We start from the raw sequence: 22,257 nt of genomic DNA, 5'->3' as shown, positions 1-22,257 counted from the left end.
ACAGATAGGACAGAATTAAGTCTGTTTATGGAACGTTTTACAATTAAAGAAAGGAATAATTTTCCAATCTGATATCAAGAAGCTTCTCTTTTAAAAAAACCGAAAAAGTACATAGCAGCAAATCATCCCAAAACTAAGTTGTAAATCAAAGAAACCCAAAATTTGAAAACTTTGGACCCAGCTAGATCAGATGTCTGAAAAGTATAGCTAGGACGGTTATTGTTATATATATTTTTATCATCATCATCAAAGGATTACCAATTTAATATTTCACCTCAAATATAGATCTTAAAAATATTTTCCTGAAACAGAATACTTATCCTAAAATGTAAGCATATGATTTTGCGAAATATGTTCATGAATGCACGGAACTATGAACTTGAAAAAAGACCCGAAATTTGTTTACAATTAATGAGACTACTTTACAGTCTAATCTTACAAATATGATAGACGAAACGATAATCACTGAATATCCCTAGGCCTGCCATTTCCAAAATGTGGTCTGCCTTTTTTGAGCATTTAAAATTGCCAGAGATATGTGTAAAGTCGCCGATAAACTATGAATTAATTCCAAGTTTTTCTGAATCTGATTATGACTGTAGATTACGACAAAAGAAGAATTGTTCAAACTCAACTCCTATATGTAAGAATAAAGAAAACTCCAGGAAAGGCCGAAAAATAATTCAACACAGAAACCAGAGAGAATGAAAAAAGGATTTAAAGAAAATAAATAGTTTTACCTCTATTAATCGCTGAATGGCTTCGTCAAAAGTGACCTTCCAGGGGTTAAATTTATGGAACCCCCATCCTAAAATATAGATTTTGGAACCCCTATCCTAGAATATAATTTATGGAACCCCCATCCTAAAATATAATTTTTGGAACCCCCATCCTAGAATATAGTTTTTGGAACCCCTAACCTAGAATAGGTTTTTAATTTGATAAAAAAAATATTTTAAATATATTTTATTTTTTACAAATATTAATTCATTTCTAAAAAGCTCTGAGTTGAGTAAGTTGACAGGGAGAAGTTGTCTTCCAGTCAAAGCCATGGGTTCCTTTGCTAGTTGTTTATGATACAGGGTGTCCCAATAGACATGGCAGTTGGTGAATAGTTTAAAATGTCTTCTTCCATAATTTGTAAAGTTGTTTGATGCCAAAGACGATGATAAGAAATACTATCATGAGTATAGTAAAATTGATTTCAAAGTAATAAATATTTGAGTAAAAGATCTGTTTTACGAAATCAACTGCCAAAGGTCTTTAATTACAAGTACAGTATCACGAAAGAAGACATCAAAAATTATTCATCAACTGTCATGTTTCGTGGGACACCCTATATATGGAAACCAAAACTAAAATTCATTGAAATTTGATTAAAATTGGATAGAAACTAAAATCATCAATTATGCAGTTTTTCCTCATTGATAAATATCAAAAAAATTAACCATTCACAAAATAACATGAAAAGTCAGAAGTAACAGTTTAAAATCCATACATTTGCATATAACCACAGAGCCCGAAACTTAAGACATCGTATCGTAATAAAACACAGTAGTGAAAACATGGTTTCATGATGGGGTCAGGCAGGTTTTTTCACCCATATTAACAATAACAATAGCAAAATGAGTTCGCGGATTTGATCATATCTATTTGTTAATTTCTAAAATTAAACGAACCCTAGTTAAATGCCACGGTCTCCAAGGAAAACCAAGTCAGTACCTGGTTTAACTGAGTATTAAGAGAAGCACTACGAGTAGATATTGTGTCAGAAGAAGCAGCAACAGTAACACTGAACAGTGTTGGATTATACCCTAGGCTACGGATCGGATACAGAACCAAACATGACTGAAACCAGAGCAAGGGGAAACCCTCCACTTTCAGAGTTCCAAATCATAATGCAAAACATGGAGCAAATGAAGCTGGATGCAAGTGCATTGAAACAAGAAGTGCAAGAAGTGAAAGCTAAGAAAGAAAATCAGTCATTTTTGCAGACGTGGAAAAATAGTGCAACACTGGATGGCCCATTACATTACAAGAGTGGCAGCAATGCTGGAGAGAGGCAAGGTTACGAATGCAAACAGAAATGCAAAGAACACCTAGATGCACACAGCTCAGGTTACAAATGGGACAGCAAACGCGGATACTTACAAAAAGCTAGGCAAATATGAGGCTAATCTTGATAAAAGAATGCCGACTTTCGTAGAAAAGGCTCTGAAATATGGTGAACACCCAAAAGAAGTGTTCAAATAGTGTGAGAAATTGGAAAACCATTTGTCTAACCATAAATGGGAAACAATCCCAAACGAAGCAGTAAAAAGGATGCTATTGTCATGCATCACGGAATCCGCTAGACAAGACTAGTGCTGTTGCAGCCTACAGGAGAAGAATTAGCATTTGAGAACTTTGAGACAGGAGAGTTTTTTTACAGAGCTTTTGAAGAAATTCTAACAAGAAAAAGATGAGGAGGGCTGGAGACAGGAATATGCTCCAGCCAAGAGGAGTCTGGGAGAGTTCAAGAATCCAACGATCCTAGGACTGTACCATATGGAGCTAAAGAGAAAATGCTTGCAGTTCATGCCTAAGGTACTGCAATATTAAAGCCAGATCAAGGCAATACTGCAGATTATCAGCTGGTCAACCTGAGAACAATCATCACAGATCCCATGGCTACTTCCCATGATATGGCAAGATTAAAAAACTCATATTGTTTTGAGACAGAGGGAAAAAGCACAAGAATGGATAAAATGTGAAAAACAGGACAGGTCCCTATGCCTGGATTGGTGTTAGATGAATCAGATAAGGAAGAAAGTTAATGAGATGTCAACATAACGCGATTACATGTATCTTGTAAGACAGATACCTGAGATAATTGAGCGACCTGGAGTTCGCGATTGACTTGTATCTTGTAAGACAGTTACTTAAGGATACGAATGGTTATACCCGGATTGGTACAGAACTAAAAGCATTTATTGGAGTAGGGCATTGACTACATCTTTTTTGTTTCTTATTTCTTAAATTAAAATCCACACAAATGTTAAGACCCCAAAAAGGAACCTCGGGAGTTTCTTTTAACGATACTTTCTTAAATATCCGTCTCAGGGAGGGGGAACGTTTAGGTTCTGTGTCGAAGCAAAAAAATTCTGAAATCCACGAACGAGAAAGAAATCTGCGAAATTTTAAATTTCATGCTGTCTGTTGAAAACAAAGTGGAATGTAAAGTAATTCATTTAAAAAGTAAAATTATTTCTAGAAAAGATAAGCAAAGAACAGGGTAATTCACAAAGAATTAGGCTTTAACGACATCCTAAAATTTTAAGGTTGGATTTGTTCATCTGGTTTAACATAGTCATTTTACGACTAACAAGCTTGTTTGGCTATGAAAAAAATATAACTACAGCTGCAGCGAATTTATTGATGACCAAAAAGAGTTGGATAATGGAACTTATTCTTTGCCACAAACTCAAATTTAAAATCCCTATATAATCTATACAACGACATTGAGTTACAAAGATACAGGGATTAGAAAATCTGAGTTTGATGCAAAGACTCAGTTCCTTTACCGTCTCTAAAATTTTATGGATCACCCTGTCTTCTACCTGCAAAGTTCGGCATAAACACAGGGGTGGAAGAGATATGAACCAAGGGATCTCCACCTGGGTACATTATTTAGATTAGATTAACATTCATCTATATATAAACACAGGGGTGGAAGAGATATGAACCAAGGGATCTCCGCCTGAGTACATTATTTAGATTAGATTATCATTCATCTATATATATAAACACAGGGGTGGAAGAGATATGAACCAAGGGATCTCCGCCTGAGTACATTATTTAGATTAGATTAACATTCATCTATATATATAAAGTTGTAATCTCTCTTTATCGTGACCCATGAAAGTTATATATGATGTTCCTGTCTTGAGAAATGGATATAAAACTGTGTCAAATGAACTGAGTTTTTGCCACAAATTATGATTTTACATTCGCCATATCTTTTAAACCTGATTGTGTAAACCTTTGATATTTCAAACTATCATTTGATCTAAAATGATTCATAGTTTGAAATATCTAAGGTCTCTGACATTCAAATGCAAAGATTAAGGATAAGAAGATCAGAGTTTGTGACAAAAACTCAATTCCTTTATACGAAAATTTTTATAAATACTATTTTGTTTAGAATTAGTAGGTTTAAACAGATCATGTTCAGCAAATATGCAACCATTCTGAAAACGAGGATATCCCAGAGAAACCTAATGCTAACTTAGGTTTTCACCAATTATTATTTTATAATTTTTAATTTTATTTTTAATAGGTATAATAGATAATATTATTTATAAGTCTGTAGTACGTAACCAGAACTCCCACCAATGGTAGTGCATTATAGTGATCACATGTCTCTGTCTGTATCACGTGACCAGTATACTAAACTCTCATTGTTGGGAATTCTTGTGACGTAATACGTATACTACCTGGAGAACTACACTTGGAGTATACTACTTGGAGTACTTTACTCGGAGTATACTACCTAGAGTACTATACTTGGAGTATACTACCTGGATTACTATACTTGGAGTATACTACCTAAAGGACTATACTTGGAGTATACTGCCTGGAGTACTAAACTTGGAGTATATTACCTGGAGTACTAAGCATGGAGAATATTACCTGGAGTACTATACTTGAGTATACAACCTGGAGTACTAAACTTGGAGTATCCTAACTGGTGTACTATACTTGGAGTAAATTACCTGGAGTACTATACTTGGAGTACTATACTTGGAGTACTATACCTGGAGTACTATACTTGGATTTAACTACCTGGAGTACTATACTTGGAGTACTATACCTGGAGTACTATACTTGGAGTAGATTGCAGGTTCAAGTCCTGACTTCCAGTCAATAAATATTCCCTGTCCATCTCGTACAGGACCAATCTGGGGAGTAGGGGAGTAAGGTTTCACCTAAACATTATTATAAAGGATTAATATGGGGAGTAGGGGAGTAGGGTTTTGCCTAAACATTATTGTTAACTAATAAAAGAACTGATTTAAAAAGTCTTTATTGATATTATTTTGTTTGCATGAAAGATTGTCTATAAATTTTACTTGAGCAATGTTGGAGTTTTAACTAATTTTAAGCTGTTTCTTCAGGGAAAAATCTCAGCTATTTCCTTTATGTATCTTGCTGTAGAAAACCGTAAGTTACCCCACCTGCACCACAATTGGTAAATTTACAGATTGAAAAAACTAAAGATTTTTTTGTCATTATTTTTGAGCAAATGTGGACAATCTCATTAATCTTTAAATCCAAAGAAGTCACAATATTGAAATATAAATAATACAAACAACGATAAGAATAATTATACAAACATCTTTGTCATCCCAGATCCTTCGTATCACAGGGTCAGGACTAGATGCCATCATCTCCTCTTCCTCCTCACCATACAGAACCTGGAGTAAAATCATATCATTTACACCTTCTACTCCTACTCCTACTCCTTCTACTTCTACTACTCCACCCCCCCCCCTCCATAGAGTAGACGACATTAAACAACTTCTTTTTAGCTACAGGGTGTCCCACGAAACATGACAGTTGGTAAATAGTTATGAAAGTCGTCTTTTATATACTTTATTAGATATTAAAGGATTTTTGCAGTTTATTTCGTTAAAAAAATCTTTTTTTAAAACATATTTTACTTTGAAACCAATTTTACTATAACATGATTCCCATATAATATTTGTATTATTATCTAATTGATATCAAACAACTTAACAAATTATGGAAGAAGACATTCTTAACTATTCACCAACTGTCATGTTTCATGGGACACCCTGTAGCTTGACACAGAACACAAGAGAAAAGACTTAACGGACAATTCCTTAAATCTGATCCCTAAAAAGTTATCTATTTAAAGAATTTAAGCCGCGGTTTAAATCTACCAAAACCCGGTTTAAATTAAGCGCCGGCTTAAATCTTGAAACATTTGATACAATTTTAAGTGGAACCAACAATTTTTAAGCCGCGGTTTAAATTTAAACCGCCGCTCAAATTCTTTAAATTCGGCCACTGGTCTCTACAAGAAGAACCAGGAGCTTAATAATTTCTACAATCTACTCTCTTCATGAAGAACCCGGAGCTAAATAATATCTCCTATCCTGCTCTCTTCATGATGTACCCAGAGAAAAATGGTACTCTCTCCATAAAGAACCCATGGAGCTTAATAATATCTTCTATGCTGCATTCTCCATGAAGACCCCAGAGCTAAAAAATATCTCTCCTAAACCTGGAGCTAAATAGTTTCTCCTATTCTGGTCTCTCCGAAGAACCCGGAGCTTAGTAATATCTCCTATCCTGCTCTCTGCATGAAGAACCAGAAGCTTAATAATATCTTCTATCCTGCTCTCCCCATGAAGAACCCGGAGCTTAATAATATCTCCTATCCTGCTCTCTCCATGAAGAACCCGGAGCTAAATAATATCTCCTATCCTGCTCTATATAAAGAACCCGGAGCTAAATATTATAGAGTTCAGAGATATTAGCTGGAGACTGTTTACAGGAGTTTGTTAGAAAAGGAACCATACGAGAGAAAAGTAACTTTTCCGGAATGTTAAAATATCTGTATTTTGTTCCGATGTTGAAAAAAATAAAAAGATGGAAATTTGATTCAATTAGTTCTGGTTAATCATAACACTTCTTTCATGAACATTCCCTTACAACTTAAAGGACTCCAGGTAGAGCTCTTGACCTAGAAGAATCCAAAAAGGATAGTTTCTAAGAATTGTTCCATGCAGTAATTGTTCCAGGTTTCGACTACACGGTTGCTGAAAGATTTGTTTCTTAATCCAAATTGGACCTTTTACCTATTACAAAGCTGTAAACCCCTTTTTAACGATTCAATTTAAATTTTGCCAGAAAAAATAATTCTCGGAATCTGACACCCGATTTAATGAATTTAAACTGCCTACCACCGGTTCAAATTCTAATCTCCGATTACAAATCATTCCTGAATCTTTAACTTTACATCGGTGGTTTAAATTTGAACTGGCAGTAGGTGGTTCAGTGCCGCAGATGAAACTCATATTCCACTGCAAAAAATTAGAAAAATTTACTTTTATATGTATAGGAATAATTTCAGATCCTATCTGAAAGAAAAATATTACCATGCCCCAGGGGAGTCCTGATTTAAGAACATCAGAAAGAGTATCAATGGGTTGCCCAGTCCCTGGATTTGTGAGAAACGCTTTTAGGTTCCCTCCGTATGCAGAGTTTATAATAAAACAATACAATCCCCAGAAAGCCAACAAACATCTATAAAAATAATAATTAATAATAATAAAATGTGTTTTTAAAATATTTTTTACCTGACAGCATTAGCTTTAAGAGTGTTATAGTTGATATTTTTATTAAACCCATCTCCAATAATACACCCGTACACCATGTATAAAGCATCATAAAACTTGTTAAATATCCGTATCTCGGTATCCATAACCTACAACATTTGGGTGGTCAAAACAAACAGATTCTTCTGTACATCCCAAAAAACATGATAATTAACTTTAATATCTACTTTGATATCGACTTTACCCACGCGGTATTTTTTACTGAAAACTGATATAATAGTAATCAAGCAAAACAAAAAGTCTGTGTCTTGAGATTTCTAAATTATGATCTGTCATTCTTGTACAATCAAAATTTAATAATTGCAGTATAAAAAAATTTGGTTAAAGGGAGTGACCGGCTATGTAAGGTATTTGAACTGAGTATGCAGTGTTGTGGAAAATTTCTTTCGGATTCATTTGAGACATATTAAACTTTTTAAAGATCTGTAGATCCTGAGTTTGAGTGCAAATTCGACGTTCAAAACTCGATCCTACTTTTGGGGTGGATACGGTTTCAGAATTAGTTTTTTAAAGTTATTAAATAACGACGACATAAAATGTAAAAAAGTTCTACAAAAAACTACAGACGTCATGTATAGGAACATGTTGAGAAAATAAAAATTAATCTTATCATCGAAATTAAGTAATCTTGTTCAATTATTAGTTTCTATTTTCTCATTATTCTGGTTTCTCATTATGACAAAGATTTTTGCAGATTTTCTAGAACTATTATTGAAAAGACGACATTTGAAGAATTTAAAGAAATCTGCGAATAAATTCAAAGAAAATAAGAAATTCAATATAATAATGAAAACGAAATAATCGATTTTAGCATTGATTTATTGACAAATATATTTCTAGCCATCTAATTAGATTACTGTATAATTTTTACTTTATTTTGCGTTGTCGTTATTTGATAATTTAGAAAAAAACTAATTCTGAAAACGTATCCACCCCCAAAGTAGAAGTTTTGAACGTCGAATTTGCGCTCAAATTCTGGATTTACAGATCTTTAAAAAGTTTAATATGTCTCAAATGAATCCGAAAGAAGTTTTCCACAACACTGCATACTCAGTTCAACTACCTTACATAGCCGGTCACTCCCTTTAAAGATCAGAATTTTTTATCGGTAAAAGTACAAACATCGGACCCACACATGTCGGACAGTACAAACGTCGGACCAGTACAAACGTGGAACTGGGACAAACGTAAGGCTAGTACAAACGTCGGACCAGTACAAACGTCGGACGGGTACATTTATAAGAGAAACGTCGGACTTTGGTTAAGTTTGGTTAAATACCATTGTTATAAGAAATAAATTTAAAAATCACTCACTTGTTGTGATACAAATCAAAGATACCTGAATCTTATGACAGTAGCACTGTATAAACAGCAAACCAAAAAGGAGTTATGTTTTTTGATTACAAACTGATGATTTCATGCATATATTTTTATATTTTAACCTATGAAATCTAAAAGATCAAACAAGTTAATGTTTGTAAATATCAAAGGTTAATATCATCAGGTTGAAAAGATATAGGGATGACAATAATTGAGTTAGTGGCAAGAACTCAGTTCCTTTGGGTAGATTTTAATTAGAACATTGGATAAAAGAAAATAACTTTTTAATAAAAAATCTTTAAATTCTAAATAAATCTTTTTCCTTAGTCCAACGTTTGTACTAGTTCTATGTTTATACTACTAGTTATATGTTTGTACTAGTTCTATGTCTGTACTAGTTCTATGTTTGTACTAGTCCTATGTTTGTACTAGTCCTATGTTTGTACTAGTTCTATGTTTGTACTAGTTCTATGTTTGTACTAGTTCTATGTTTGTACTAGTTCTATAAATGTATTAGTTCTATGTTTGTACTAGTTCTATGTTTGTACTAGTTCTATGTTTGTACTAGTTCTATGTTTGTACTAGTTCTATGTTTGTACTAGTTCTATGTTTGTACTAGTTCTATGTTTGTACTAGTTCTATGTATGTACTAGTTCTATGTTTGTACTAGTTCTATGTTTAAGTAATCTGTAAATCTGTATAAGAGGGAGATCAATGCTTGTTCAGACATAATTCATTTAACATAAAAAATGTTCCAACTTCAGATGAGAATGAAATCTTGAAGAATCTAAATTAAGATTTAAAATCAGCTAAGAATTCTATAAAGGGAGTATATTATACCTTCTCCTCTATTCTAGCAATGATGACGAATACTATAGTAGTTGCACCCCAGGAACATACAAGGAGTAACCACACAAACGGATCCAAAGGTTTAATAATCGCCAGATATTTCGGTTCTTTCTGTGGATTTGGAGCTACAAATACCATATAGTCCTAAAACAAATACTTTATAGTCCTAAAACAAATACTATATAGTCCTAAAACAAATAACATATAGTCCTAAAACAAAGACCATATAGTCCTAAAACAAATACCATATAGTCCTAAAACAAATACCATATAGTCCTAAAACAAATACCATATAGTCCTAAAACAAATACCATATAGTCCTAAAACAAATGCCATATAGTCCTAAAACAAAGACCATATAGTCCTTAAAACAAATACCATATAGTCCTAAAACAAAGACCATATAGTCCTAAAACAAATACCATATAGCCCTAAAACAAATATTATATAGTCCTAAAACAAATACCAAATAGTCCTAAAACGTACAAATACCATATAGTCCTAAAACAAATACCATATAGTCCTAAAACAAATACAATATAGTCATAAAACGAGGAATAAAAGTTTTATCTGATGAAGATTAAATTAGATATCAATGTTTATTATTTTGAAAATTAATTTTTTTCAATTGCGGTTTTTCTATAAACTGCACTGCACTGCAGGAAAATCTACAGGAATCATAAAAATTAAACACTTAAACCTAGAAAAATTTAGTAATTGGTGATTGGTATAAATGTTTAAAAAATTGGCGATTTTCATCTAGAAATCTGTGATAGGACAAAGAGTAGCATTCATTTCACAGTTTTAAGATTCAGTTTTAAAAAGTGCCGGGCCGACCCTCGTGCTCCCAGAGCTAACTGTGCAGTATACTTGCAGACTAATTTAGGACATACAAGACCGTATATCAAGTTTAAATACAGTATCCCTATTTAATGACATCAATGTGTTTTCTGTGAGAATGTGTATCGTTAATAAGGTGTCCTGTCCCGTTTTCTGTGAGAATGTGTATCGTTAATAAGGTGTCCCGTCCCGTTTTCTGTGAGAATGTGTATCGTTAATAAGGTGTCCCGTCCCGTTTTGCTGTCTACAGTCAGTGCAACTTACTGCAGCCTCTTAAAAGACGACCCTATACTTGAAATGAACCTGAGTTTTCTGTGGTGTTTACCTTGTCAAAGGCCACTGTTCCATCAAGTATCTGAACCCTGATATAGGTTATAAATATATCGGAGATAATAAAATCATAATCCTTGAGAGCCACCTTCCCAATCATACCAGAATATTTCCCATCAGCCTCAATATGGCCCCATTTTCCATCCTGAACAAATACAGTTAAAGGGACTGTAGACCTTATTTCCAGTGGTCCTTCATTGTATTTGATCCACTAGGGCTGGGCAAGTTCCAAAAATTAGTCTACCCGTTTCGTTAACGCTTAGTTCCAACCGTAAAAAAATCAAAATTTTAATTAGCCCTTAATTTAAAGGTCAAAACGGAACTTTCGTTCCGTTGACGACATTTTCCGTTTTTTTTAAATTACCGTTAGTTAACGATCTCAATTTTTCTAACGGCGTTAACGAAAAATTTCGGTAAAGGTTAAAAAAATCGTTAAAGGCACAACCGTTAACGGTATATTACAGCATTAACGGCGTTAAATTTTTAATTAAAAAAAATGTCATGCAATTTTAGTGAGAAAATAAAGAAATTTACCGTTTTCAGCTTTTTAGTTAGCGTTTCTAACCTTAATTTTTTTCAAAAACGGCTAATCCGTTTAGTTAACGATTTAAAAATTAACGGCTTTTGCCGTTTGTTAACGGACTCTTCGGTTAATTTTCGAAAACATTCTTTTCGTTAACGGAACTTTCCTCAACGGGGCTCTGTTAACCGTTTCAATGATGCAGATATTCTCTTTTCCCATCTTAAAATTTGTTGTTTCCAATTGCAGTTATAAAAGTTGCAGATAAAATAACGGCGATACCTTACTTACTGTTGCTCAGAAAAAGGTTTAAACTCATAGGAAACCGTTGTTAATAAAATTACTTTTGCAGTCCCTATATCTGTAAAGAGTGTAAAAATCAAGGAGTATGGAATAGAAGGGAGATACAACTGACGCGGCCCGCCCTACCATATGATTATGCATGCTTTGCAGACGGTACTACATTTGCATATGAAATATTTAGAATAGGATTTTGTATACGCGGTAATTGTACATCAGACAAATATTTCTTATATAAATGGAGTACCCGTCTGCAAAGCATATATAATCATATGGTAGGGAGGGCTCCTGCATACTCCTTGGTAGAAATAGAATTAATTTATAGATAGTGTCCAAATATACTAGACTTCCGTAACCCGGCCAGTAACATTCTCCTTATTTTGTCATCCGAGTCCCCTTTATTAAAGGCTTGTCTATGCTAAAATTCGTTATTTTTGTTTTTTGTTTTGTTTTACCGAATCTGAGCTGAACAGTACGATATTACTCGGATTATGCAACTTTAAGACTGAGGTGAACTCTTGTATTTGAGCTGGACAGTACAATATTACTCAGGTTATGCAACTTTATCGAGGTGAACTCTTGTATTTGAGCTGGACAGTACAACATTACTCGGATTATGCAACTTTTAGACTGAGGTGAACTCTTGTATATTTGAGCTGGATATGGACCTGTTTATTGGATACAAACAACCCAAAAATACAAACAGATAGACATACAAGCAAAGTATAATATATATAGATTCATTATTTCATTTCTTCTTAAATAAGATTAATTAGACCAGCTTTTTTAAAAGAGTCACAATCCTAAAACCTTGGCAGTTTACAAGGATAAGCATTTATAGGTGGGTTGGATGAAAAAGTGAGAAGAATGTGACTTGGGTGCAGAACTGATGTGGATTGCCTTCCCTCCCTTGTTTACCTGAGGATTAAAGATCTCGTATGTGAAATCTAAATGCTTGGATAAAAACTTGAGGGTATCAAATTCATACCTGAAATTATCAGAGGCCGAACTTAAACAATTTAAGTCGCGGCTTAAATCCGCCAAAATCCGGTTTAAATTGAGCGCCGACTTAAATCTTGAAACATTTGATACAATTTTTAGTGAAACCAACCTTAATTAAGCCGTGGCTTAAATTTAAACTGCAGCTCAAATTCTTTAAATTTGGCCTCTGAATGTGTAAATATATTTATTATATTTATTCAAATAGATATAAACATATATATTGTGGACTCAATTAATGGGAATGGTCTTTAAAAATAAAAATCTAAATTCCTTAATTTTTAGTTTAGCATTTCTATTCAAATCTTAGGGATAACTTTACTACCCATTGAGACTTTTTTAGTTGAATGTTTGAAGAAACTTCAACGTGGTTTAAAAAGCTTCATGATGTACCCAAACTAGTTTTAATGTACATTTCACAAGAAATCAAATAGTAACTTGCACAATTCATATCATTTTTACAGTTTTAATTGTAGCCGTATTTTTTTTCAAGTTTTAAAACATGTAATTTTCAACTTTTACTAAAAAGTTGATGAAAAGCAACATTTGATGTCTAGGTTACTCAAAGTTAAGAAGCTTGTGTTCTATACTTTACTCAATAACAAATTATTTGTATCAAAATCAACTCAATAAAAATTGCAATGGTTACTCACTTATGTTTTTACTCACACCCTTATGTTTAAAATTATCCATAAAAACTGTTCCCTAAACAGGGGGGGGGAGGATTAGAGGGGATACTTGATATTTATATATTTGTCAAGTTTTCTTCAGGATTGTCCAAACTTTAAACATTTATCTTCTGCCTGATATTTGTAAACTGAACCTACTTCATACAATAACAAAGTTGGATGGTTAATAGTTTAAACAAACTCGGAAACAGACGCAGAAACCAAATCTTAAATTACGCAATTTTGTCTTTCAAGAGTAAATTTACGCAAGAAAGTTGTGAGTTACGCGGGAGGGCTAAGGCTCTTATTAGAAAAAAAAGCTTTTTTTAAATTTCATCATTCACTCAAAATTGATCGAAAAAGATTTGTTAAATTTATTATTATTATCATTATTATTATTATTATCACTATATAAATTCCTACCCCCAGTAGTTAGTATATGTTGCTGGTGTCCCTTCAGGGGCTTCAACTTGATCCCCTAGCATATGATGGGACCAGGGCAGTGTACCGACCTAGAAGAGCTCGTTTTTACATTGATTTTAACTTCTTACGAATTGAATGGAGTCATTGCCACAAACTCTGATTCATTAATCCCTATATCTTTGCAACCGGCCCTATGTCATAGAACTTAGATATTTCAAACTATGAATTATGTTAGATGAAAGTTTAAAATATCAAAGATTTACACAATCAGGTTGTAAAGTGGAAAACCCAAAAACTCAAAAAGATGAGAAATTTCTAAAATGTGATCTCCTTTTTTTATTCGTTAAAATCTACTTGAAAATGGACTTACCTTAAACTTGTGACCATCGAATGTGTTTACAGGGGTAAATATTTGTTGTTTATTTTTAAACATATTTACAGGGGACCACAGAAACCTAGGGATGCTTAATCTTCAACCAAATGTTTGATTCATCAATTCATTTTAAATCTTCGCTACAAACTTTGATTAATCTCTATATTTTTCCAACCCGATGTCGGAGACCTTTGATTTTTAAAGCTACGAATTCTGTTAAATCAAATAGTCTATGTACGAAATATCAAAGTTATACACCTTCATATTGCAAAGATATAGTGATTCGAAAATTACAAAACTGAGTTCCTTTAATTTTTTAAATCAAAAGGAATTGAGTCTTTGTCACAAACTCTAATTTTCTAATTCCTATATATTTACAACCCAAGAAAAAATATGGATATCTAGTTCATACTTCATCATACAAAGCTTTAAGGTTTAAGATGCAAATTCGAATTCATAAATTTAAAATATCAAAGGTCTACAACAGGTTGTTAAATGTTAAAAATAAATATTAAAAAATTAGAAATTCGATTATTAACTTTAAAGGGAATTTAAGGGACCATCTAGTTTTAGGATGGCATTTCCGATGCAATATGGTACCCTCAAAACCTTTCTTTGATCAAGAATGCATGGGATTTCGACATTATCTTCATTTTGAAAATGACTTCCGCATTTTTGCTTCAGAAAAAAAGGAGAAAATTGTCAGAATCAAACACTTTTCCAGCTAGATAAAGTTTGAAAGGGTACCATTGTGAATCAGACATATACCCGCCAGATCTATTGTTGAGCATCCTTCCTGGTGAGTATTTGTGGTTTATTGTTTGCTGCGTGGAAGAAGTTGTAAGTAAAAACAATAAACTTATCCTCTAGACCTAATCAATACTTTTTACTCGACCAACAGATATATCTTTAATGGTTTCTCGTACAGTACCAATAAATTTCTTCAGGATTTTACAAGATTCGGCAACTTTTGAATTAGATGAAGCTAAGCTATTATTGTAGTTTAGAATTTACTATTTTAATTCATTGTTTGTAGTAAACCAGTCAACAAGTACAGATGAATGATTAATACAAAATTATTGCAATTTCATTTTCCAGATTGTATTTGATTATTCAAATACAATTTAAATACAAATCTATTTAACTGATTGATTAAATTTACAAGTTTGGGTCCTCTTGATCTAAGTACATCTATAGAGGAAGCTCATGAAAAAGACGTTTATCGAAAAAGAAAATTAGGAACAATTGCTAATTTAAGTTCCAAGTCTCAAAAAAACGTCTCTGATATGAGATACTGGACCTTCGAAAAAAAAGACTCAAACTTGCAAGACTTTTTTCCAAAGACCTTTTCATTTAGAGAACCTTTTTTCCTCAGGACTTTATTTGTCCCGAATTTTAGGAATTTATGTAACTCATTGGTTTTCTCACTCTTATATATAAAATGAACAATAGACGAGTCAGGAGGTCGCAAAGTCACATCAATAATTCCGAATAGACGAGTCAGGAGGTCGCAAAGTCACATCAATAATTCCGAATAGACGAGTTAGGAGGTCGCAAAGTCACATCAATATGACCCTCCATTTAATTGACCCTCATTTAATGGACCCTCCATTTAATCGACCCTCCATTTAATTGACCCTCAATTTAATTGACCCTCCATTTAATTGACCCTCCATTTAAATGACCCTCCATTTTATTGACCCTCCATTTTATTGACCCTCCATTTACAGATGGGTATTATCTGCCCAATTCACTACTTCACTCATAAATCCTTAATCTGATAAAAAAGATATGTTTAATTCTTATAATTTTTCCACTGTTTCTGAAAAAGATATGCGCAAGTCTTTTTTACAGCGAATCCGCAAACGAAAATATTCATTCATTCATTCAATCAAAAACATGTGTATGTTATTCATCCTTGAACAGATAAAGCTTTCAAGAGTACTGTTGTGAACCGAACAAGTCTCTCTAAATAGAGGGTCACTTGAAACTACAATACCAATCCCTTTAAATTTAATAGAGTTGTAAAGTACCTGTAAGTGGTCTGATGACAGCAACACTAGAATGTTTAGTAATATATGGATCTAGCAGTATTTGATCCCGAACAGTATCAGAAGAAACGATAAATATAAACCTAAAATAAACATTGTTACGTCATGATTCTGCAAAAATAGAGGAAAGAGAAACCGAGTTTTTGGCACAAATTCCTACATCTTAGTAACCCGATGTCGAAGACCTTTGATATTAAAAACTAAGAATTCTAACATACTCTAAGTTTGAAATATCAGAGACATATCAGGTTGCAAAGATGCAGGGATTAAAAAAACTAGAGTTTTTGTCAAAAACTCAGTTCTCTTTATGCAGAATCATGACCTTTAGTTTGTAGCAAGAACTATAGTTCCTTTTTGAATATTAAGTAACATTTCAGGTACTCCAAAAAAAGGTGCCAAAATATCTGACATAATTGCGAAGAAACTCCAATATTCTAATTAGTATAATCTTGCAACATGATGTTTCAGGTTACAAATCCAAGTTGTTGATTTAAACCTGTCATCCATGTTGTTAATTTAAACCTGTCATTCATGTTGTTAATTTAAACCTGTCATTTATATTGTTAATTTAAACCTGTCATTTATATTGTTAATTTAAACCTGTCATTCATGTTGTTAATTTAAACCTGTCATCCATGTTATAGATTCCTACGTCGATCTTCTGATTACAAAACAAGGCTGTGTTTCGGAAAAGATTTAGTACCTAGAACATAATACATCCATCATCTATATATAAATTTGGCTTGTCTGTCTGTTTGTTTGTTTGTTTGTCTGTCTGTTTGTATCCAATAAACGTCAAAACGACTGAACCGATCGGGCCCAAATTTTTTGTGGGACATCTAGGGACCCCAGGGAAGGTTTATGAATGATCAAAATTTCAAATGTTTGTCTCCATCAAAATTCGATCTTCATTAAATTTTTGAAAATTTTGAAAATCCACGAAATTTTTTGTGAAAATCCGCGAATTATTTTTGTTTTGTTTTACGATGTACACAAAGAGAACATGTTCACAATTAATTAAGAAGATGGGCGCGAAGCGCCCTCTAAGGCTAGTATAGTATTTTCATATAAAATATGTCATCATATTGAATCGTGTAAAGCTCTAAATCGTGATTTTTCGGCACATGTCGCACTACAAACTATTTTTAAAAATTCAATAACTTTTTTAAGAATTATAAATGGCTAACACAAGAACTTGCTTTTTAACGTATTCCGTGCGTCTTTTGGCGTTAAAAATTTAAATTCAAATAAAATACAAAAAAAATTCGATGATAATCAATTTAAAGCGAAATAATTGTAGTTTTCATTCTTTCTTTTTCAAAAACACAGTGCTGTTCTAAAAAGGCTGGAATAATTTATTAATTGATTTAAGACTTGAAAGTCGTCTTTGACCTTAGAAATAGTTTGCGGCATTCACTTGGCAACCTAAATCTAGCAATATTTTTTTATGAAACAATAATCACAAAATAGCCCTAGTCCTGGCTGTTCCAAAATGTGGTCTGCTTGTCTTGTGTTTTCAAAATTAACAGAGAATTTAGATTCTAATTTATAAAATAAACCATGAGCTTGTCTAATTCTGAACGAAATCATTCATATCCCGGTAGTTATGAAATTACAAAAGAGGTATTAATTGCAAATAGTCTTTTATTATATTCTTACCGCCTTTTGGCCAATGCATTACCGACCCAGGATTCCTTTAACAGAGGGACGTTAAGTTACTTAACGTCCCATGGGAAAATATTTGTGAAAATATTTGTGCATTTTTATCTCGAAAGACAATAAAATTGTGTACAGCTACTTTTTCTGGAAATGAAACATTTTACTTAATCAACGCTTTGGATGTTTTGTTGGCAAAATTGGTCTTGGGAACCCTTTGTAAAGTAAAATTCCCTTAGCTTCCCTGTAAAGCATAGTTGTAAATAATTATTACCCTCTGATTATCTTGAACCCAGACCACTATAGTTTTATGATAAACTCCTCTGGACAGCAGAGAGGGACGACGGTAGAGAACACTCTAGAACAGTTTCAAATAACGAGCAGTAGGTCCAATCATTAAGCATTTTATCTTTTGATACCAAATTTGAAAGGGACTGTTGACAAAATTGCAAGATATCTTTTCTTTTCAAACTTACAAACTTACTTCACATTGATACCCTTTAAATCATCGTCTCATCAATTAAGGAAATATCTTTCTTTATTTGGTTGATTTTGATTTTAATATGGGGACTTAGCCCCCATAGCCCCCCCCCCCTCCCAGCTCCCTGTCTATACATCTGTTAAGGATTATATTATTTGAAATTCCTTTGGTATATCCTCATCTTCTCGTAGTTTTTCAGAATACTGAACACCTAGGGATCCGTTTTTAATGCAAAAAATAAGGAGTAAATATTTCTTTTCATTTTTCCACATTGATAAACATCCATGTAAGCTTTCTTCATGTAGACTTTCCAAATGTAGACATAGTAACCAAGTAATGTTACATTAATAATAACGTAATAGTAATGTAACTATAGGGAATCATTTTTTAGAATGAACGAAATTTTTCGTGAAAAAAAAAACGTCGTTCAGAAAAAAACTAACTATCAACGAACGACTTTGATAGTTTAGAAGGGTCTGTCCTAGTGAACGATTTTTGGACCTCCCCAAGATCCATGTACAAAATTGATAGGAGGGGGGGGGGGGGCCTGGGGGGGTCCAAAAATCGTTCTCTAGGAATATAACGTTTAGAGAAATGAATAAACGATCGTTTTTTTATTGAACGAAAGAATTTTCCAAAAGATTTTGAAGAAACTACCGTTTTTTTGCTGAACAAACGATTTTTTAAAACAAACTTTTGAAAGAAAAAACCGATAGATTATTACAAATAAAGTAACGCACGAATGATTTTTTCTGAACGAATAATTTTGCTAAACTTTAATTGAACATTTGTATAACATAAGGTTATATTACACAGAAAATAGAAAGAATCAATATATCCTGTACACAAATTCTTGAATTGGCCTTTTATAATTTTAAAAAGGATTATTTAAATAGAAAATTATGCTATTTGGTTAGATTTTTGAACGATTCAAATAAAAACGTGTTGAATCCAAAAACAATTGAAATCACACATTTTTTTAATACTTACTTGGTTCTACGAAACTGTTAGGGAACATATATGCTATAGTTGTTAAATTCTCAGCCATATTCTTCTCCTAAACTTCCAAAATGTAACATATATGTTGCCGGGAGCAGGAAACTTTTAAATGGATTAAACTGATTCATATTAATCCAAATAAGTTAAAGTAACGATTTTCTGTGTAAAGTTTTGACTCAATGCAATGTACAAGGTGTCCCAATAAACATGGAAATTCAGTGACGAATTTGATATCGTCTTTTTTAAATATTTCTTTGATTTAAAATAGTGATACCTACTGAGAAAGCGTAATCTGTAAGAGTTTCGTCTGCTATGTTTACATTTTGTTTGTTTAAGGTTTCACTGCAAAATTACAGTATATAAAAAGAGTAAACTTGTCCGTCTTCACTGTTCATCTTGCGGAGACATTATAGACACATCTTTACAGTCTTTTACCCTTTTCATAAAATAAACTCTAGCAGACATTATAATATTATAGCTTTTGAAATTAGGTATTACAATGCTAATTCATAACAAAGACGATATCGAATTCGTCACCATGAATTCCCATGTTTTTTAGGACACCCTGTATTAAAAATCGTAGGAATTAAACTCTTAAATATAAAATTTCATTCGGCCAAAGAAGTTAAAGTCATGAGTTCTCGAACCCTTTCATTTAGATCTATTCCTACCTGAAGTCCCTCGGCCTGCAAAAGATACGCATTTAGATAAAAAAAGCCGACTTATTTGCGTTTTACGTGTTTACAAAATTTAAAGAATCAAGATTTCAAATGTTAATTTTGTCCTTGTAGTGTCCATCATCTTCATGGTTGTTATGCTCATCTCCGTAATCATCTCCATGGTCATCTCCATGATCATCTCCATGGTCATCTTCATTATGATCTCCATGGTCGTCTCCATTATCGTCTCCGTGTCCTGTGTCACCATGTGCCCCACCAAAAACAGGGCATTTCTCCAGTGGGAGCGCGAGATGGCGTGCTGAAAATAGGGAGAAGAAGATCTTATCATCTTGGGGATCAGAAATGAGTCCGGTTTAAAGCTGCAGAAATATACTAAATCTGCTCGAAATTTCTGTGAAATCTAAGCTCGATATCTCGATAATAGCTTTTTACTTCGACGAAATATGTCCGAAAGTTTAATGAAAACTGTTTGATTAAAACTACTCGATATGTGGATGAAAACTACTCGATATGTTGATTAAAACTACTCGATATGTTGATATAAAATACTCGATATGTTGATGAAAACTACTCGATATGTTGATGAAAACTACTAGATATGTTGAAGAGAACTACTAGATATTTGATGAAAAGCTATTTTAGCTGAAAAATTCTCAATATTTCGATCAAAACCACTTGATTTTTCAACTAAAACACTTGATATTTTGATTAACTACTTAATATTTCGATCAAGCTACTTGATGTTTCGATAAAACCTACTCGATGTTTCGATCAAACCTATACTCGATGTTTAGAAAAAAATGAGTCTATATATTTTGTTGAAAATAACTTTCATTTTCAAAGGGCCGGACAAGTGGTTTTCTGTTTTAAACTTTTATCAATTTAACAACATACTTATCGTTTAAAAGATAAACTGTTTTTGTACCATTTTATTCTACAGTAATAACCAGAAAACAATGGAATAGGAAGACGACATAAAAGCTATTTATAAGTCTATTTGATGTTGTTTCAAAGCAAATAGTTTTACTAGACAATTATAAAATTACTAATTGAGTGAAATGGGTCTGTTTACACTGCACAATTTCTGGGTCTCATGCTCATTGGACATTTAAAGTTAAAACTTGATTCTAAAAGTCGTCTTCCTATTTCAGAGTTTTCTGGTTATCCCTGTGTATAAAAAGTAAATCTTTCTCGTGCAAAACTTGAAAATGAAAACGTAAACATTTTTAATATCCATCTCTTTTGAAAAGTTTCTCCTGAAAGTAAAATTCCAGAGGTGTCCTACTTTGAAGATGAAAAGATAAAGTGAGGACCCAGGGGCTTAGACCCCAAGATATAAGATTATCTTCAAAACCATTATATACATATATATCTTATATATTTTCATTAATTAAGGAAACCTCAGATTTTTGTTTTAAATACTTAATTCTAAGGAAAGTACAAAAGAAAACACATAACACATGAAAATATTTATTTTCTGTGACTTCTGGATAGTAAAAATTGATATTTATTATAATACAAAAAAAAGCTTTCAAACAAAGTTATCACTCAAAAAATACAAAATACATGAAATAACGCCTACAGTTACTTTCAGTTTATATTTTCTGTATGAGTAAACATAATCTTGGAAAGAATTACATTTTTAATCAAGCAGATTTTTCGATAAACTGAAAACCAAAAGCCTTTGAATGTTAAGCATGGATAACTGAGATTTTAAAAGCTTAAACCCGAGTAAAACCTTGTCTTTGCGTCTGCTTAGACCCAAGTAAAGCTCAAGTCAAGACCCAGGTTTTGGATTGCCTTGAGTTTAGTAAAAACCAACCATCTTGGGTTTTTCTCTCTTTAAGGCTCGAGCCTTCCAGCAGCTAACGATCGTAAATTTCATAAAAAATTTTATATTTGTACATTTAAAATCTCTGGAATTATTTGTGGTGTCAAATTTTGTTAATTATATAAAATAAACATACAATGAAATTAATGTATTTACGTAAAGTTTGAATTTTCGAAATTTACATCTCCTTGTCACAGCTGATCTAACGGCATTCTGTCTGCTACAGAGAGAAAGCTTGCTAAACAGTCTCTCATTGGTGGAATCAGAACAAATACTGACTTGGGTTCTATCTTTGGGTTTACTCGGGTTTAAACTTTTAAAATCCCATCTCTTATAAGAGAGAGATGACATAATTTCTTGATACAGAAACCATATAATACCCATATCATTGTGGTCTGCCATTTTTGTTGTTTTTTCTTTCAGATTTTAATTTTATTCAAAAACCCAAAATCTGAGAAAATGAATATTTTTTGTAATTTTTTAGATACAAAATGTGTATTTTGGAAACCTTATAAGTTGTGAAACGTTTTC

The 22,257-nt window shown here is 32.7% G+C and overlaps 1 protein-coding gene across 1 annotated transcript in view; it reads right to left on the bottom strand.

Moving 5' to 3' along the window:
- Positions 1-22,257, bottom strand: part of LOC111695441 (ionotropic receptor 21a) — a 29,026-nt gene that overhangs the window by 2,359 nt on the left and 4,410 nt on the right. Inside the window, exons 4-21 of the mRNA XM_023464766.1 lie at positions 20,000-20,193; positions 19,207-19,273; positions 18,381-18,427; positions 18,010-18,093; positions 16,706-16,782; positions 16,062-16,162; positions 14,825-14,900; positions 14,026-14,110; positions 13,656-13,744; positions 12,484-12,553; positions 10,741-10,890; positions 9,567-9,719; positions 7,368-7,495; positions 7,167-7,314; positions 5,376-5,456; positions 4,853-4,967; positions 3,600-3,656; positions 741-808 (exon numbers count right to left, since the gene is read on the bottom strand). Coding sequence (XP_023320534.1) covers positions 741-808; positions 3,600-3,656; positions 4,853-4,967; positions 5,376-5,456; positions 7,167-7,314; positions 7,368-7,495; positions 9,567-9,719; positions 10,741-10,890; positions 12,484-12,553; positions 13,656-13,744; positions 14,026-14,110; positions 14,825-14,900; positions 16,062-16,162; positions 16,706-16,782; positions 18,010-18,093; positions 18,381-18,427; positions 19,207-19,273; positions 20,000-20,193 — 1,790 coding nt within the window. The remainder of the gene's footprint in view (positions 1-740; positions 809-3,599; positions 3,657-4,852; positions 4,968-5,375; positions 5,457-7,166; positions 7,315-7,367; positions 7,496-9,566; positions 9,720-10,740; positions 10,891-12,483; positions 12,554-13,655; positions 13,745-14,025; positions 14,111-14,824; positions 14,901-16,061; positions 16,163-16,705; positions 16,783-18,009; positions 18,094-18,380; positions 18,428-19,206; positions 19,274-19,999; positions 20,194-22,257) is intronic.

This window comes from Eurytemora carolleeae, unplaced genomic scaffold (assembly GCF_000591075.1).
Source record: "Eurytemora carolleeae unplaced genomic scaffold, Eaff_2.0 scaffold158, whole genome shotgun sequence".
Classification (NCBI taxonomy): Eukaryota; Metazoa; Arthropoda; class Copepoda; order Calanoida; family Temoridae; genus Eurytemora; species Eurytemora carolleeae.
Note: the sequence above shows the minus strand (reverse complement) of the source record. Positions and strands in the feature narration are given on the sequence as shown.